This window comes from Haliotis asinina, chromosome 14 (assembly GCF_037392515.1).
Source record: "Haliotis asinina isolate JCU_RB_2024 chromosome 14, JCU_Hal_asi_v2, whole genome shotgun sequence".
Lineage (NCBI taxonomy): Eukaryota > Metazoa > Mollusca > Gastropoda > Lepetellida > Haliotidae > Haliotis > Haliotis asinina.
The window spans coordinates 20,554,646-20,575,675 of record NC_090293.1 but is presented as its reverse complement, the minus strand read 5'-3'; the positions used below and the strand labels follow the sequence as shown (position 1 = coordinate 20,575,675).

At 38.1% G+C, this 21,030-nt stretch overlaps 1 protein-coding gene across 1 annotated transcript; it reads right to left on the bottom strand.

Annotated features, from left to right (window-relative positions):
* Positions 1-1,662: 1,662 nt before the first annotated feature.
* LOC137260697 (prostatic spermine-binding protein-like) lies at positions 1,663-20,339 on the bottom strand. Its single transcript, XM_067798286.1, has 2 exons — positions 20,227-20,339; positions 1,663-1,888 (listed from the first exon to the last, which is right to left on the bottom strand). Exons 1-2 carry the CDS (start codon positions 20,337-20,339, stop codon positions 1,663-1,665), a joined length of 339 nt encoding a protein of 112 aa, XP_067654387.1.
* Between the last annotated feature and the right edge of the window lie 691 nt (positions 20,340-21,030).

Genomic DNA, 21,030 nt, shown 5'->3' with positions numbered 1-21,030 from the left:
GAAATGTGATAGTACTATATCTATCGTATATTTGGATTTGTAGTGTTTTGGTTGAGTGTTGCATTCAATATAGTATATGTGGCCTGTTTGTGAAATTTTTGATGGATTGTAATTCGCTGAGCGAGTCTTTGATGACTACAAGCCTGTTCTGTTTGGTTGTTTCTTCCATTTTGAAGGCAGACTGTAAAAGGTAGATATCGCCGTATTTTCCTTCGGGACATGTAGAAAGGTTACTGGGATGAGTGCTGATGTAGTAGTTAGGTCTGCTTGTGTTGTGGGTGTTGTGAGTGAGTGAGTGAGTGAATTTAGCGTTACGCCACACTCAGCAATATTCCAGCTATATCGCGGTGGTCTGTAAGTAATCCAGACAATCAGTGATCAACAACATGCGCATCGATCTTCGCAATTGGGAACCGAACCGATGACGTGTCGGCCAAGTCAGCGAGCCTGACCACCCGATCCCGTTATAGTCGCATCTTCCGACAAGCCCAGGTGCCTCTTATGGCAAGCATGGGTATTCTGCCTCGGGACCTTTCGTTTGGTGTTATATTTATGTGATGTTTGTTTCAAATTCCCCGAAAGTTGAAAAAAGTATCAGACAGTACGATAGTGCCCTATGACCCGGAACAGAAATGTAAATTTACGTAGTGCTGTGAGCAGGCAATGTGCTTGGATATAAGCGCCACATAAGGCGACTATTACTAGTTGACAAGGTGGAGGTGATAAGTGTCATTCATTCCAGTGATGTGATCTAGTGTTCTGTTTGGTGGGAACTTGCTGTGGTCTGGATATATGAGACTGTTTGTGTCTTGGTGATGATGGCGTGTTGGGCTAATGTTTCTGTATTGCTAGAGATGCAGTGTCGGATCTTTGGGCTTGGGGCGGCTGTATGTTATAAACTGCTGTAGTGAGTATTTTCTGTTGTAGCGAAGCAAGGTGATTACAACATCTGTTCTTAAAAGTGCTTGGCTAACGGTTGTGCTTTTAATTTGTCATAGTCACATGGATGTGTGTTGATTTTTATTTAGTTTTTGATTTAGATTGTTCCACGTGGCTTTAGAATTGCTTTCCGTTGTGTTCAGAGTGCTCGAGAATTTTCGCCATTGCTATTTTTTAGTGTTTTTGCTAAGCATATGTGTACCGTTGTCTTACGTGGGGGAGTCCTGTGGGTGGGTTTTGGCGATTTCTGTACAGACCGCCGCCATATAGCTGGAATAGCTCCTCTGGGCTAGAGTACACAATTTTGGCATTGCCATATCATTCACAATGCATAAATACAGTTATGATGAAGGTCAACTTCCTTTACGTACTTAACGACGAGATGCCCACTCACTCGAGATGTTTCAGATGTATCGCTTCATAATGTGAATCGGTGAGCAGTGAAACATCAAATTATCAATCATCATCATCATCATCGTCGTCGTCGTCGTCATCATCACCTTCCACATCACCACCACCACCATTATCATCATCATGATCATTACCATCATTATCATCACCATGATCTTATCATCATTATCCTCCTCCTCCTCCTCCTCCTCATCATCATCATTGAAACCATCATCACCACCATCATCACTATCCCCTCTATCATTATCATCCACATCACCACGATCATCATTACCACCATCATCATCACCATTATCATCCTCATCATTATCACTATCCCTTATCATCACCACCATCATCGTCATCAAGATCGTCATCAGTACCATCATCATCATCACGACCACCACCAACATCATCATCATCATTACCATCATCATTACTATCAGTCATCACCATCACCATCACCACCACCACCATCACCACATCATCATCACCATCATCGTCATCATCATAATCATCACCACCATCAGCAGCACCATCAGTCACCTCAATATCATCTCTATCATCATCAGCAGCAGCAGCAGCAGCAGCATCGGCATCAGCATCACCACATCAGCATCACCGCCATCACCATTATCATCACCACCACCACCACCACCATCATCATCATCATCATCATCATGTTAATGCCCTGAACAGATGCGGAACATTGTGGCCTGTGTCATAGCCCGCAAACACGCAGATTGTTAGGGATGTTTCTGATTACTTTCGTGTTACCTTTGTAAACATATATATGACCCCTGAATCAATCAAAAGTTTCCATTTTAATATCCTGCATACTCATGTTGCTTAAAAGCCACTTTAGGAAAGTCGCTTCCCAAATAGTGGTCCCATATGCACTTCACCGTTGTTGTACAAAACACACGAGAAATTTATCTTGCTGCTGACAGTTTCCATGTAGGTGCAGCTCTATATTGTTTACGTCCGTTTTTACGCAGTTAGTTTCACTACAGAGTGAGTGAGTGAGTGAGTTTAGTTTTACGCCGCACTCAGCAATATTCCAGCTATATGGCGGCGGTCTGTAAATAATCGAGTCTGGACCAGACAATCCAGTGACCAACAACATGAGCATCGATCTGCGCACTTGGGAACCGATGACATGTGTCAACCAAGTCAGCGAGGCTGACCACCCGAACCCGTTAGTCGCCTCTTACGACAAGCATAGTCACCTTTTATGGCAAGCATGGGTTGCTGAAGGCCTATTCTACCCCGGGACCTTCACGGGTCAGTTTCACTACAGAAACCGCTGGCACTAGACTGGAGTAAATCTGGCCTGCTTGCCTGGGAAAGAAGAGGACTCATAACTGATGTGGGACATCAGATTCAGAGGCTATTTCATTGTTTTCTCTCTTGCCCTCAATGTTGAAATCTGGGGTAAGGTTCAAGAAAGATTTAGACTTTTCACATAATTGTGTTGGGCTTTTTAACAGGGTCTGTTTTCCCTATTGATTGGAAAATCAACTATTTTTAGTATTGTTTTGAATCACTTGTGATATATACTGGACAAAACTAGTTAGGGATATAGGCAAATTTTGAAAATTTGTACAATGATCTATTTACTCATTAACACACTGGTAAAATACCAATATCCCTGACTTACTTTGTCCAGTATACATAGACTTGAAATGTGTTTTGAAATATACATAATATTTTAACTATCTGTATTCAGAAACACTTTAATTATTTCTTGAGCCTACATCGATCAGAGGTGTCCAGCAAAGACAGAGGTAGTGAAGTTTAACTGAGCTGTTGTTTCATACTTGCAATATGATAGTATTGCTAGACTTGTACAAACGTTTCAGGGTAGATAAGAGGTATCGAGGAATAAAAACAGACGTTGATCCAGGATATTAAGACCATACAAACTTGAAACTGCAAGTCCAAAATAAAATGTACTTGCCACGGCCAGCCGGCAACGAATTCAGTTGACGCATGAATGACACAAGAAGATTGAGCCATAAGTCTATTTTCGTAGAAAGTATTGATTGACTTAGCCATAAATGTAGTTTACAACAGCATGGTGCTGCCTTAACACTTTTTATAGATGTTCTACATTTATTTTCTTCCTCATACTTGTACAGTGGTATACATGCATCTTGGACACATACTTTTTAAATCAAAGTTTTGATTAGGATATGAAAGTACAAATGTTATTTCAGTTATATTGTTTGTAGTTACGTCCATGTTTATTTGGCATTTTACTTAGGTTAACTTTCCTTTAACACTGTGGAAAAATAGTTTTCAGCAGGCAGGAAACAACAAGTACCACGTTTTAACATCTTTGGATCTGACGCGGCCGCTCTAACCACTACACCAAGGAGGCGGTGGTTTACACGAAAGAAGAAAGATAGCGACTGATAACTGGTTTGATACATAAACTCTTACAGTACACACAATCTTGTTGATTATGGTAAAAAACTTTCACTCATTATATCAACCACTGTATTGTCTGAACAAGGTTCTGCAGCAGAGCATCGCCTATAACGCTGCAGAATATCAGAAACACTAACTCACTCACACACTCGACCACGTTGTTGTTTGTATAAGGTATAAGCGGGAACTCAATCACTCACTCACTCACTCACTCACTCACTCACTCACTCTATTTAAGACTGGACTAAAGCTTCTGTAACAGAGCAGTACCAATAACATGGCTGAACAGGTTGTTAATAGCACTCACTCACTCACTCACTCGCTCTTGTATTGTTTGTGCACGTTTCTGTTACAGACAGACAGCCACTTGCTCACTGGCAGGATAGCTATCTAGTTAAATGCATCGCAGTCCATACTCTCGCCGTGGTACCCCATGGAAGAATTACAGTACACACAATCCTGTTGATTATGGTGAAATATTTTCACTCATTATATCAACCACTGTATTGTCTGAACAAGGTTCTGTAGCAGAGCATCGCCTGTAGTGGGAACTCACTCACTCTATTTAAGACTGGACTGAAGCTTCTGCAACAGAGCAGTACCAATAACATGGCTGAGCAGGTTGATAATAGCACTCACTCACTCACTCACTCACTCACTCACTCACTCACTCACTCGCTCGCTCGCTCTTCTATTGTTTGTGCACGTTTCTGTTACAGACAGACAGCCACTCGCTCACTGACAGGATAGCTATCTGGTTAAATGCAACGCAGTCCATACTCACGCCGTAGGACCCCATGGAAGAATGAAAAACACGTGGAATTCTTTTAACTGCATCGCCCCATCACAGGCATGTAAGCGATCTTTGGACACCCCGAAGGGTATTTGTCGACAGCCGGTATGTATATCAGTTGCTCGTCCATTGACTAGAGGTGTCTGTGTATGTTCATATAGATATAATATCTTTCACCTCAAAACGATATACACCATTTTGACATGTCTTTTACATGGTTATCGTTCTCTTTCACTAACGGGCCACATTGAAATTTACATATTTATTCCATACTTAAGCTCGTATTAATAATATTTGGATGTATATTTATACATATACCTCGAGGTCATCTTATACGAAGGCCAGTTGATACCTTCTTACACACTGATCTTGTAATGTACCAAGTTTTGTACAGGTTTAAAATAGATATAAATGATCATGTACTCCAACTGTTTAAATATGTCTGCTCATGTGAGTATCAGTTTCTGTTTTAATATGCAATAAACCATACACATATGAATAACGTTGCTTTAAGGAAGTATATTTGATAAAAAAAACCCCGCTAATACAGACTCTTGCGATGAATTTTCAACCATGCTGATTATCAAATGTCCTGATTAACGATCTTTATTATCTGGGGTGGTAAGGGTGGCCTAGTGGTTAAGGCATTCGCTTGTCACGCCCAAGACCCGGGCTCGATTCCCTGCATGGCTACAATGGTGTCCCCTACCCTGGTATTACTGAAATATTGCTACAAGCTGGATGAAACCTCATTCAATCTTTGATATTTGTCGATTGTTTGCAGAAAATGTATTGATCTAGCGTCAGACTTTGTCCCCAGATAAACAAACATACGAGAAGTAACTTTGACATGGATTAAAGCACATTATTGAATGTTGTTAATATGAAAATAGATTTAACTTGTCTCCTGCCAGTTATGTTAAGACACAAGTTAAAACACTTTGCAATGATTGTAGCTATACTTGCACTGAGGTCGCATTTTCGTAGGGTTCGTTAATTTGTCAAAGCTCTGCGAAATAATGGTTTTCATTTTGTAAGGTATTAAACTGTAAATAATTCAATGGGAACAGTTTTGCTTCCTATTATCGTTTTTATGTAAATATGAAAAATCCCCTCACAACTACTACACAAAGACAGGCATTACGACAGTATTTCATTAGCGCCAAATTAGGGCGTCAGCAGTGAGTGAGTGAGTGAGTGAGTGAGTGAGTGAGTGAGTGAGTGAGTGAGTGAGTGAGTGAGTGAGTGAGTGAGTGAGTGGGTGGGTGGGTGGGTGAGTGAGTGCGTGAGTTTAGTTTCACGCCACACTCAGCAATATTCCAGCAATATGGAAGCGGCCTGTAAATAATCGAGGACCAGAGAATCAAGTCGATCAACAGAAGGAGCATCGATTTGATAGGAACAGATGACGTGTCAACAAAGTCAGCCAGTCTGACCATCCGATCCCCAGTCGATCGCCTCTTACATGGCATAATCGCCTTTCACGGAAAGCATGGCCGGGTTGCTGGAGGCTTGTTCACGGGTTTTAACTATTTTTTTCACTTTCTACCTAATCCTGTCACAAACACACTGTAATAGACGCTCCAGCTGATGTACCGGAAATGGTGGCCATAGGGACTGTGCGGGAAGTCGGTAGACAGTCTGGAGTCAATTACTATTATCAATTTCAGTATTATTTGCCCTTCACCGTCAGTATTCCTCTCTGTGTACTTCTCATTGTCGCTTTTTGAAAACTGAGGGAAGCTGGTGAGGTGCGATGGTTGGGCAGTAGTGCTCTCAATCAGGAATATAACATTGTCTTATTGTGTCTGAACATTTGAAGAGGAGGCAGTGGGACAGCTTGTGGTTAACACATTCGCTCATTCTTGAAAACCCAGGTTCGAATTCCCCATCTCTGGTGTCCCCTTGTTGGAATATTGCTAAAGGCACTGTAAAACCAGATGACTTTATATAATATAATACAGTAAGGAATATTGGGACACGTATAAGCTTAAACACGTCGTGTGAAACCCATCCCAAAATATGCAATTGAACTACACTAAAACATGAATAAAACTGAACGACCTCGTTTCTCCCATTTCAGTTACATAGACCTCCATACTGCCATTCATTGCTAAGGCCTTTGTTTACAATGGTTAAATTTAATGAAACACGGCCTCATCTCTGCGCCAGAATAATCAAAAGGAGCCCTCAGTCGATCAGAACCCCGTGACGTCAGAACAGGCGATGATGACGTCATGCCATTTGTACTTAACCTCTGACCTTGGTCTGGTGGCCAGTTAACCCCCTGGATGCCGAGTTTTTTTTCACCCGCACATTTTCATAAGGTTTGAAAAGTGAACGTTGTGCGAGATTTGTGCTCGCGTGGTCCTGGATCTGCGTACGGCTATGAAATTGCACAGACATGTAGAATATTTAATTTCCTATCCGTTGGTATAAATATAATTGCGGCTACCTCAGGGGTTTGAGAAATAGACACTGCTAAAAGTTGTCCAAAACTTTTGTGTGTGTTGAAAAACAGTAAATTTCTCAGTGTTTTATCGTGCACCAATAAAAGCACTCTGCTACGATTTTTTAAATTTGGCATCTTTACGGAAAGTGTGAGCGAAGAAAATACAGCTTGATATCTGAACGACGTAAGTGTATATGAATTGGATGTATGTGCTAATGCATAACGTCATGCTCACAAAATAAAAATGACCCGCAATAAATGTCAAAAATCGATTTTCTACTATGACGTCAAATGTCGACAGAGAGGTCATGCACGTATAAAGGTAAGGGGGCATAACTCCGCTATGGTTTACATTAGGTCAATGTAACTCCGATCACATGGAGAGAATTTGCTATGGATATGGACAGTATATTTTCGTGATGTTTTGTTCACAGTGAACCAAACTATTCCAATACAAATTTCCCCAACGTGAGAGAATACCTTTTGGTAGTTTCACAATTTGTAAGAAAAGATGCCAGTGTACTACATCAAAAAGCAGGTAATAGCGATTTGGATGTCCCTATCCGATACATAATTTAGTTCTTAGATTCCCATATTCTCCTGTTTGTGTAGATGTATTTTGATTAATTTTGCATCATTATTAACGGAGTAACAGCCACATTTTCAAATGTAATGAAATTACTGAAAATACTGCGACATTTTAGTTGACGTCATGGCATGTTTTGTGCATTTTGTGACGTCGGAAAAAGACTACTCTGGTTGCTGATTAGTATATATCTAACCTAATTTCTACTCAGTGTGTAAAAGATCTCGGCTTCTGTGTCAGAATTCAACACTTTTTAGCCAAAATATGAAATGAATGGTTTTATCACTGAAATAGTGTCCTGAATATATCAACAATTACACGGTTTTACTACATATCTTATTGTGAGCAACACGCGCACCTGTCTAGCATCAGTTTAGCGTAAATGAAAATTTCACAACACCTGAATATTCATTGAGTATTCATTTAGGAAAAAGACTTTTCTTCTCGTGATTATGAAATCAATTCCCTTCATAAGTATGCAATGAAAGGTACAAAGAGATCGCTTTTTCAGTAAAGAAGTATTAGAAAATGGACGTAAGGCTTGTCCAAATTAAGACTTGACCTGATTTATATATTTTTAACAATTTCCGTATAAATATTGTTTGAGTTAGACATTCTGCCATCAGATATATTTTAATCGCATTTGAATTGACTTTATTATCGAAAAACAATGATAATGAATCATGAAACGTTTTGACAAACTCGCACCTGGTCAATTAATATTCATAATAGTTTTGTCTATAAAAACGACACAAACCAATACAATGAACAAGACAATTCCTTTAAATAGTAGTATGTGTGCCCCTACATTTGATAAAATGTACAAATCATTTTCATTAATATTATCCGTTTTACTTATAAGTTGGAAGTAAATCGCTGTTTATTAACCTGTTCATATGAAACTGCAATATTTGTCCCATCGTATTGAATATTGCACATGACGGGAACTAAAGCATATGTTGCAGTAATGGCTACGTGTGATCTTCCAACACTTGTGTAGAGGCGTAAAATGTGGTGTAATACACTTACTGAGTCAATTTCCCATGTAAATATTATTCAAACAATCAAAAGCTTTCAAAGAATAAAAACGGATACCTTATATCCACACATGATATGGTGTTGAACATGGATATATGTAGATACTGAAATCAATTTCATGAAAAAATATCTGAACGATGCACAAAATATACATCACAATACTAAAAGTGCAATCGGAATGGTATGGGAATTGTGTTTACTCTTGTTCAACCGACCTTCACCTCAAAGAAATTGCCTAATATGTGCAACAATGTTGACGTGTGACATCACTACCGACGACCGATTTCTTTCAAAATGGCGGCTTCGTTGAGAAGGGTACACAGGATTTTGCGACGACTTTTTGCTTGATTCAGGGATCTTTTGTATATAAATGTGAGATGTAAGTAATTAGATTTATTCTGACTATCTGTGTATTGTTATATGTTCTTATCGTTTACATTGTAAATGACGGAAGAAGCCAGAAATGCCGATAAGTACCGTTGTCGTTCTGCGTGATTTTGCGTCAGTCATGGCGTCACGCTGCACTAAAAGTTTGACAGTTTCTTATGAATTACCAAATTATTTCATTGTATCTATTTTCAATTTGCTATTTTTTGCCACGATACTCTTCCCCTGAATATACTAAGCGTATTGAGCCATTGTAAACAATGATTAGAGAGCTGGATGTTGGAAAATTTCCGAAAATGCTAGGCAGTGTAAAATTGGAATTTTTCTTTGTTTACATTTCAGTCAAGCGCTGTCTTTCGAGCACAGCGTTCGTTTTCATACAAAGTATATTTCGTTTCGTTTGTCTAGACAGTTGGTATTGGTGACAAAGACCATTTCTAATTTGATTCTAAGATGCTTGGGGAATTCAATAATGCATTTGTCGTAGCTAACTATGAAGTATACATGATGTAATAGGCTTCTCAATACCGGCCTTCTCGAAACGTGATTTTGTAAACACTAACCAATATGGCGGAAAGCGCACTTCGGCGTTCGTGTAAGTGTATTTTCGAAAACATCCCAACCGATTCTGGGTACATCGGTGACGTTTCAGAATTATCATTCCTGGTTACATGAAAACTTGATATCAGTGATCATTAATATGCTATTTTTGAAATTCATTACTCCCAGTAATTATCCGATTTTCACATTTCAAAACATACTGCAAATAACGCTGTGAATCTCGATTTTGTACAGTTTGAAAAATGGCGACATTTACGATGAAGCCTATTTTGAAAGGCGATTTTAAGCACTTTAGCTTAGTCTGAGGTAATAGCGGATGGTACCAAGAAACTGGGAATTTTCCGCAGAATTCAAAACTGTGAGGTGTTTATATATGCGTGGTATATTTAGAATTTTAATGGACTTCCAAGTGAGGTATGTAGAGGAAGGACATATATGTCCCTGTGGCATCCAGGGGGTTAACAGTGTCACTTGCTGTGACCACATTTCAGGCGACTTCTGCCAAAAACTTGCAAATTTTAGACGGTGTTTTCTACCCAGTGTGTCTGTATGTTTTATACATTTTGGAGTTGAAGGACTGCCATAATTTTTCTCTTAATTTTCAAGTATTCATATAGACACGAGGTGATTTTTAACCGGAGCTAGATACTGAAAAAGAGTTATATAACGTTGAACGTTTTATGTAGCAAGTCACGTGACCACCGCCATACTTGAGAACTGGTGAGGGGCCACAGTCTGGTGATAAGAAGTTTTACAAATCATTTCACATTTCTGACACTGGTGAGTTTTGTTTTATGCCATACTTAGCAATAAATATTCCAGCTTTAACCCCTTGGATGCCACAGGGACATATATGTCCTTCCTCTACATCCCTCACTTTGAAGTCCAATAAGATTCGAAATATACCATGCATATATAAATACTTCAGAGTTTTGAATTCTGCGGAAAATGCCGTGTTTCTTGATACCATCCACTATTATCTCAGACCAAGCTAAAGTGCTTAAGATTGCCTTTAAAAATAGGCTTCATCGAAAATGTCATTTTTCAAACTCTACAAAATCGAGGTTCACAGCGATATTTGCAGTATGTTTTGAAATGTGAAAATCGGATAATTACTGAGAGTAATGAATTTCAAAAATAGCATATTAATGATCAGTGATATCAAGTTTTCATGTAACCAGTAATGATAATTCTGAAACGTCGCCGATGAACCCAGGATCGGTTGGGATGTTTTCGAAAATACACTTACACGAACGCCGAAGTGCGCTTTCCGCCATATTGGTTAGTGTTTACAAAATCACGTTTCGAGAAGGCCGGTATTGAGACGCCTATAACATCACGTATATTTCATAGTCTGCTGCGACAAATGCATCATTTAATTTCCCACACATCTTAGAATCAAATTACAAATGGTCTTCGTCACCAATACCAGCTGTCCAGGTAAAACGAAACGAAAGATAATTGGTATGAAAACGAAGGGTGTGCTCGAAAGACAGCGCTAGTTTGAAATGTAAACAAAGAAAAAATCCAATTTTACACTGCGTAGCATTTTAGGAAATTTTCCAACATCCAGCCGTCTAATCACTGCTTACAACGGCTCAATACGATTAGTATATTCAGGGGAAGAGTGTCGTAGCAAGAAATAGCACATTAAACATAGATACAATGAAATAATATGGTAATTCATAAGAAACTGTCAAACTACTAGTGCGGCGTGACGCCATGACTGATGCAAAATCACGCAGAACGACAACGGTACTTATCGGCATTTCTGGCTTCTTCCGTCATTTACAATGCAAACGATAAAAACATATAACAATACACAGATAGTCAGAATAATTCTGATTACTTACATCTCACATTTATGTACAAACGACCCCTAAATCAAGGAAAACGTCCTCGCAAAAACCTGTGTACCCTTGTCAGCGAAGCCGCCATTTGGAAAGAAATCCGTCATCGGTAGTGATGTCACACGTCAACATTGTTGCACATATTAGGCAATTTCTTTGAGGTGAAGGTCGGTTGAACAAGAGTAAACACAATGCCCATACCATTCCGACTGCACATTTAGTATTGTGATGTATATTTTGCGTATCGTTCAGATATTTTTTCATGAAACTGATTTCAGTATCTACATATATCCATGTTCAAAACCATATCATATGTGAATATAAGATATGCGTTTTTATTCATTAAAAGCTTTTGATTGTTTGAATAATATTTACATGGGACATTGACTCAGTAAGTGTACTATACCACATTTTAAGCCTCTACACAAGTGTTGGAAGATCACACGTAGCCATTATTGCAACCCGTGATGTACAATATTCAGTAGGTTGGGACGAATATTGCAGTTTCATATGAACAGGTTAATAAATAGCGATTTAACTCCAACTTATAAGTAAAACTGATAATATTAATGAAAATGATTTGTACATTTTATGAAATGTAGGGGCACACATATTTAAAGGAATTGTCTTGTTCATTGTATTGCTTTGTGTCGTTTTATAAACAAAACAATTATGAATATTCATTGACCAGGTGCGAGTTAGTCAAGAATGATTCATTATCATTTTTTTCGATAATAAAGTCAATTCAAATTCGATTAAAATATATCTGATGGCAGAATATCTAACTCAAACAATATTTATACGAAACTTGTTAAATATATATAAACTAGGTCATGTCTTAATTTGGACAAGCCTTACGTCCATATTCTAATACTTGTGTACTGAAAAAGCGATCTTTTTGTACCTTTCATTGCATACATATGAAGTGAAATAATTTCATTATCATAAGAAGAAAAGTCTAATTCCCAAATGAATATTCAATGAATATTTTCATTTAGGCTAAATTGATGCTGGACAGGTGCGTGTGTTGTTCACAATATGATATGTAGTAAAACCGCGTAATTGTTAATATATCCAGGACACTATTTCGGTGGTAAAACCATTCATTTTATATTTTGGCTAAAAAGTGTTGAATTTTGACACAGAAGCCGAGTTTTTTTACACATTGAGTGGAAATTAGGTCAAATATTTACTAATCAGCAACCAGAGTCGTCTTTTTCTGACGTCACAAAATGCGCAAAACTTGCTGTGACGTCAACTAAAATGTCGCATTATTTTCAGTTATTTCATTACATTTGAAAACGTTGCTGTTACTCCGTTAATAATGATGCAAAATTAATTTTTAAAAGTACATCTACACAAACAGGAGAATATGAGAATCTAAGAGCTAAATTATGTATCAGATAGGGACATCCCAATCGCTATTTCCTGCTTTTTGATGTAGTACACTGGCATCTTTTCTTACAAATTGTGAAACTACCAAAAGGTATCCTCTCACATTGGGGAACTTTGTATTGGAATAGTTTGGTTCACTGTGAACAAAACATAACGAAAATATACTGTCCGTATCCACAGCAAATTCTCTCCATGTGATCTGAGTGACATTGACCTAATGTAAAGCATAGCGGAGTTATGTCCCCTTATCTTTATACGTGCATGACCTCTCTGTCGACGATTGACGTCATAGAAGAAAATCGATTTTTGACATTTATTGCAGGTCACTTTTGATTTTGTGAGTATGACGTTATGCATTAGCACATAAATTCATTTTATATACGCTTATGTTGTTCAGATATAAAGCTGTATTTTCTTTGCTCACACTTTCTGTAAAGACAGTGTTCACGAATGGTGTTTTAAAGTAACAGGCCATGGGGTCCTGTAAGTTTCAAATGTCTGTCTGACCCACTGAAAATTCACTGGACCCACAGAATAAAATTAAACACACATTTCAAATTTAACGTTTCTCATAATTGGCATTGAAATTATTAGCATTATATGATGACAAACATGATAAACATAAATTCATAAACAGTGAACAAGTGTCTCATGCCACAAATAACAACTTCAGACAAAGTTATTGGGATATATTCAGTCTGACACTGGGGCCAGCAGGTTGGCGACTTCTGTCTGACTGTTGGCAAATCTGCCGGATTTGTCAGAGGGTCAGACACTATTCGTGAACACTGTAAAGATGCCAAATTAAAAAAAAAATCATAGCAGAGTGCTTTTATTGGTGCACAGAAATTGACTGTTTTTCAACACACACACACACACACACAGGTTTTGGACAACATTTACCAGTGCCTATTTCTCAAATCCCTGAGGTAACCACAGTTATACTTGTACGAGCGGATAGGAAATTAAATATTCTACATTTCTGTGCAATTGTATAGCCGCACGCAGATGCAGGACCACGCGAGCACAAATTTCTCACAACGTTCACTTTTCAAACCTTACGAAAATGTGCGCCTGAAGAAAACTCGGCATCCAGGGGGATATGACGACAGTCAGTAAATACTTCAATAAGTCTGGACCAGACAATACAGTGATCAACAGCATGAACATCGATCTGTGCAATTGTGAACCCATGACATGTGTAACAAAGTCAGCGAACCGTACCAACCGATCCTGTTAATCGCATATTGCCCCAAAAAGGGATTACTGAAGACAAATATTCTAACCCAGACCTTCACGGGTCTATAACTATATGTATATGCTACTAACATATATTATCTTTGTTTTGTTGCACTGAGCAATGTGTAAACAATGACGTTTGATACAAATTCGTGTTTTCTGTAATTGCTACGATAGTTTTTGTTTACAAACAAAAGAGCATGAACTGTTGGGAAGTGAAAAAAAATATACTAACACATTTAAAGTTTCTGTGATACAGAAACTGCACCATCGACTATTACTTATCTGAAAACGAGAGTGTGTCATATAGGTAGTGTTTCAGCCATAATGTGTTTACAACAAGTTCAATATTCATAACACATAATGTTATATTATGAAAACCTGTCAATGAATGACAGTAAAAACAACTAGAATATCACAAATACTGATGTAAAACATGTAAATATAAAAGTATTGAATACCATAAAATCAGACTCCAACAACTGTAGTTTGATCACCATAAAGGGACCACAATGACTTAAAGTATTATTGATGTCTACATTGACCCAAGCTGGATTTACACCATCCCTCGGATTTCAGCAGTTGCAGCCAGTCTAGCCAAAGTTGTATATCTACAGAATATTTTACTCAAAAATTTGATTCTTTCATTCCTTGAAAAAAAAAACAGCAATTCTATGAAAAATGTGAAAAAGCATACAATCGCTGACATTATTTTACATGGGATAGTAGTCTTGAAAGAACAGGAGCGGATTTTTATGGATAGATATTAATGCTGGACAGACCGGCATATAAAATAAGGTATAAGCGTACGAAACGTACAGTAACTCAGAAGAAATGTTATACACAGCATAAAACAGTCACCCTAGGTCTATGGGAAACAATTGGACTTACACTGAAGAAGTCAGGCATTCGTGTGTTCTGATTTTAACTTGATTGCCATTACGAATATTCCAGTTATATGGCAGCGTCTGTACATAATCGAGTCTGGACCAGACAACCCAGTGATCAACAGCACAACCTACACTTCTGGGATTTGACGAAACGTGTCAGCCAAATCAGCGCGCCTGGACGCCTAGTCCCTTTAGTGGCCTCTTACATGGGTTTCCAAAGGCGAATTCTAACTCGGATCTTACCAGGCAGGTAAGCAACGCACTTCTAATAAATGGGTTTACAATTATATTGACATGTCCCTCAAATACATCAACTGCATGCAAAGTCAGCTGAAATCCCGGCTAAAAATGTTGTTACAGCTATCTATGGCCCCATCCAGATAGCATTTAGAGTTGGGCCAACATTGGCAGACATTGGTGCAGCACTGGATCGTTCTGTCGAGATGGATAATAAAGAGAGCTAGCACACTTTGGCCAGTTGACGTTACATGTATTTCCGTGCACAGACTTACATGTTAATTTAGTGTAACATAGATAATTTTCATGAATTTAAATTTCGTAAGATACATGTCAAATTTTGCATATTTGTGTAGAATCATCCTTGCCTACAATCTTATAATTTCTGTGTAATTTTCCGTTGCGTTTTTATCGAATGTCAACCAGTTAATCAACATATGTACAGTGCCGAGAACTCCTTTAACATAGCGGCCTATGGGATTGTGCATTGTGGAACCATACGTAAACTGATAAATGTGAAACCATTAGTTAAAGAGTGGTCGGAAAATTTAACTGAAATTATGTGCGCCGAGCAGAGATGATTTTACAGTTGCCTGTCACGTTTTACAAAGATCCACCCTAAGCTCACTCCATGACAATTATTGATGCAACACCGAAATAACATGTACGTCCATAGACATTACGTCAAGTGGCGCAGTATAACTGACACGGGTCTGTATGTTGGTGCCATGAGAGCTATGGTGATGTAGTCTGATGTGTCTGTATTTCCGTCTTCTTGTTCGCGCCAGTCAGGAGTTACTCGAAATGGACCCAGTTCTGCAGGTTAAGTGTTCTGACCCCCTTGATTGCATGTAAACACAAAATATAACATATTTATCGATTGGTTCAAAAGGTGACTCTCACCTCTGTGTTTAGCATTGAAATGGACCGTGTGATGATCGCTACCCCGCACACTTTCATACCAGTCGATAAAATCTACTGAAGTGACACTGCTAATAAGCAATACACTGCTGTACAGCTCTCATTTATGATGCGAAGTGTTCGATTTAATCAGGGATCACAACGATCCATATTGCAAGAGATAGCATTTATTGTTTAATGGTATATATATTATTTTTTTTAGTTTTTGACTTTGTACAGTGTTAAAGTAACAAAACTATTTTACACATATTGGATAATTTTCGTAACCTTCCAAGTTTTTGACGTTTTAAAAGTAAATTCATTCCCAAGAAATTCTATATAGTGTTAAAAAAATGTGACTTAGGTGTTTTCTCTCCTTTTCCGAAATTGCAAAGATTTGTAAACAAATAAAAAAAATATCTCTTAAATCAACTGAAGTTTTTTAGTTAGTTTTTTTGCAACTGCTTCAATGGGCAGATTGTGTATTAGAGGAAAGGATATTCAGCTATGTTTGAATGTATCCAGTGTACTTAAATTGCCCTTTACTCCAGGTAACAACAAGCTAGAAAATAAAAAAACAAACAAACAAGAAAGAAAATATATTGCACATTTAATGTGGTAAACATGATTTCTAGAATTTACCACCAGTTATTTTTTTTCCTTTTCCCCACCTTGAAGTCATATTTTTGGTTTGTGGGGGGAGATCCTTCTAATTCGTGAATACATATATTGTTCCCATTTGCCTTGTGCTTCGTGACACCCGTGTTAGTGAGGAGGAGAATAGTAATTTGTCGTAACAGAACACATACAGCTTTTGTTTCATGGATTTGAAAACATCAAACATTGCCTGTTGTGGAGCATGCACGTGTTTGAAAGACTGGCTGAGTTCTTCATCAACATCCGACCCTGAAGATCCAGGGTAGAGTAGGTTTTCAGCAACCCCTGTTTGCCACAAGAGGTGACTATGCTTTTCATAAGAGGCAACTAACCGATCGGGTGGTCAAGCTGCTGACTTGGTTGATACATGTTATCAGTTCCCATTTGGGCAGAGCAATACTCATACTGTTGATCACTGGACTGCCTGGTTCAGACACGATTATTTTCGGACCGCCGCTGTATAGCAGCAATATTGCCGAGTGCGGCGTAAAACTATACTCACTCACTCACTTATCAACAGCCTTCATTCTTGTTGTTGCATGACATCATAAAGAAGCGTCAAACTCTTTCAATATCCATTAGCAATCTCTGTTTAAAGCAGGGCCGATTGTTTAGTTCTGATTTTATTACAAGAGAAGAATCGAGTCAGGACCAGACAATCCAGTGACTGTCACCATGCGATGTCAAGCATCTGTTTATGAATCACTGTTAAAGGTCAGAACAATAAAGGACTACACGCTCAGGTATTGTGAAACAAACGTGATCTAAACGTGGTAGATGTTAGTACATTTGACATAGGAGTGTCAGAAAGCATCATCTTGTGGTTGTTCATGGAGAAATGACCTGAAACGCAATGTGACCTAAATCTGTATCTGTCTTTGCTGCAAGCCTCTGTCAGAGGTGGTGGATTGTGCAAGATGTGACGTGCTTGTGCCTGAGCCATTATTTTAAGACCAAAAGTTGTAAAGTTTGGTCCTTCAATGTTCATGCAGTATTTTGTGGTACAGGAAACTTTTGTCCAATGAAATACTGTCATGCAGTTGCGCAACAGGAAGGGGCTCTTTGTATTCATGCATGTATACTTCCTGTCGTACTGTCAACTGTGAACCAGTTATGTGAACACTTCTGCTGTGAACCAGTTATGTGAACACTTCTGATCTTACAAATTAAAAATCAATGATAATTAGAGTCTCTACCATGCACGAAGCATAGCATATAGATTTTTAACGTCAAACTAAGGGAGATATTCTCTAATGTATGGAGTTTCACACTGTTCGATACACTGCCACGAATCTAAGTTTCTCACTTCATTTAAATATCCAAGCTCAGAGTTGGTTATTTTCCATACATCAGCACAACATATTGCCATGCTGTAATAATGCCAAACGTGACATTCTGAATGTCTTACAAATATCTTTCAACAAAATATTGTCTACTGTCGCTTAAAGTTTTCATAAAGTCGCCCACTGAATTGAACCCTTAAGTCAAGGGTAATACATTGTCTGTTTTGGGAATCCCCTCTTCAGTGATGAATTGGACCATGACCCAATGAGGATAACTGATTGTTCTTTTCATCCGTGTATTCATAAGGTAAAGACAGTTTCCGAGTCTACATATGAGCATGCTTAGGACTGAGGTTTCTTTTCTGCCTTTGCATGGCAAGTGTCAGGCTACAACTGCTTGCATTTGAATGTAGACTTATGGGCAGCGTGAAGAGGGCATGGAGAGGAACTTTAACCAGTAAGAAATACAGCATTTAAGTGTGTACTCATGAATAGGATATCTAACAGTTTCTCCTAGGACATTGGACAGATTGTGTATTGGAGGAAAGGATATCCAGTCTCTGTATGTTTACTCATTCCCTGTTTAAAGGACATTTCATACGTGAACCATTTTAAGGATTGACTGTGTATTTCTTTCGTTGCATTGAGGTATGAAACTAAAAACCAATGTACTACGCGGATTCATACAGTTTGCACATTGGTTTTTAGTTTCATACCTCAATGCAACGAAAGAAATACACAGTCAATCCTTATAATTAAATTCAGCAACAAATACAATACCCTTTCAACAATATTTTCTGTAAACATAATCAAATTCATTGAAACAGATATCTTTGTTACCACCGATTAACATTTTCGGTGTATGAATTAGGTAATGGCGTGACATGACTCAGGTGACTCATCTACATAAAATGACACGCCTACCAAACCATTAGCCAATCAGCATAGAGCACCCCCAAACAGCTGCCAATCAACCAAGCTAACATCGGTCGGCGAATCAGTGTGGAACAACTCAAGGTGACGCGTCCGGTATCGGCAAAGTTCAAACGTTTGAATTACTACCAGCGAACTGAAAGAGACAGTTTGAAAAGAGACAATTGGAAATGAAGCCCTATGATATGAAGTTAGTGGAACTAAGACTGTAGTATTTACGCAAATAGAAAGAGGATGTGATGTGACTGGGATTGTGATGCCATGAACTGATGTTCCAACGTGCGCATACTCTTGTCATGGCTTTGCAACGTTATTAACTTTCACGGATAATTTTGAGTTGTTTGTTTATGTTAACCACAATGTATCACTTCAATGTTTACCCAAAATTCATTAAGGTACGCGAGTGCAAGGGAATTCCCTCGATGTGTAAAGGTATTCCCCGACATTCCTCAGGTCCGAAAGTAGTCCGGTTCGGTGGTCGTGGCTTATTTTTTTTCAGATTCATTGGGAAATGAAATCACAAGAAATGTTCCCAGTTAACCAATCAGACTGACAGAATTTTAATGAACACAATAAAAATGTAATTATACGTACACAGTGTCACTGTCAAGACAGTAGGAATATGCCCTATCCCAGCAGATTTGTTCACTTCACTATGGTTTTAGGCGTTATAAGGGAATATTTACTGTGAGCAAATGCTGTAGATTAAATTATCTGTAGGACAAATACCACTTCTGCTAATTTGTGATCATTATAGTAACATTGTAAGCAAGATATATCGCCAGTTATTATGCAAAACAACCGCCCACACCTTTATTTATCCAGCTACTGCCAATTGCTAAAGAATATTAACTGAAAATATTGCATATTTCTTTATCATGTTATTATGAACAGAAATGCACACTGATGTTAAACATCATATATACGTTTACTATAAGTTGTGGCCTTCAGCTCTGAATAAAGTTTAGTAGAGGTAAGTCAGCATTTCACATACTGCTTTCTCACTAAACTTCAAACATTTTCTTTCAATTTTGACAAATTGAACTGAATCTCCGAAAATAGATACGTTGTTATACCATTGTGCACGTCCTTATTTACAAATGCCCAATGGATCAAGGAATGAAGTTTTCCCTTATGTATGGTACACTGGATAAAAGTGAAAACATTTTAGAAAATCGATTGTTTTTACAAAACAGAATCCCAGTCTTGTTTCCTTCTTTTTGCAGTTTGTTCATTCCACCAATGACATCATCAAACACTCACTTTCCTGATTCTGAAAGAACTTCCGCAGGTTCCTCATCTCTCATGGCCCATTTGTTTGGCAGGTGCGTCTCCATAAAGTTGTAGTCCGGATTAGCAGGATGGTGGATGTACATGGTATTTAGGTCCATGTCTGTACAGTTGGTGAAGGTTGCATTAGTCAACAGTTGAGAAGTCACCTATGATTGTCATTTCAATTGCAGTACAAAGTTTTCAAATGTTAAACATTCATGAAATAACTGTAATAGCGCCACAAAATCCATAATCAATAAACACTTACGTTATAGATGTGGACCTCCCTATGGTGAAATTTACACATGATACATGGATACACAACCATAGCGAGACATGGTAAATGACATTGAAATAACAGACACTTCTACATATACCTCCCAATTACGTCTAGATTAAGTTAGAGTTCATTTAGCTTCCCTTTCAATTAACGGAGACTTTGGTATGTGTTGCATTTACTTTGTGACGTTATTAATTCACACATTCCATAATTCTTTCGAACACCATGCACAATTACTCACTAATAACATTATCGAGCAGCCCGATGTTAGATATTTCTAAAATTGTGAATATTGTTAACAAGTGTTAAGACTAGAGCTAAATATTGATAACTCTTCTGTTAGTAGAGTTTATCTGATTGCCTTTACTGTGAATCCCTTCACTTCTATGACCTCCACAACTTACAATAAGATTGTAAGTCAGATCAACAACATTACAGATATATCGTGACTAAAACAAGCTATAGACTCATAACAAATGGAGTTAATTTACAACAATCTGTCGACGAAGGAGATA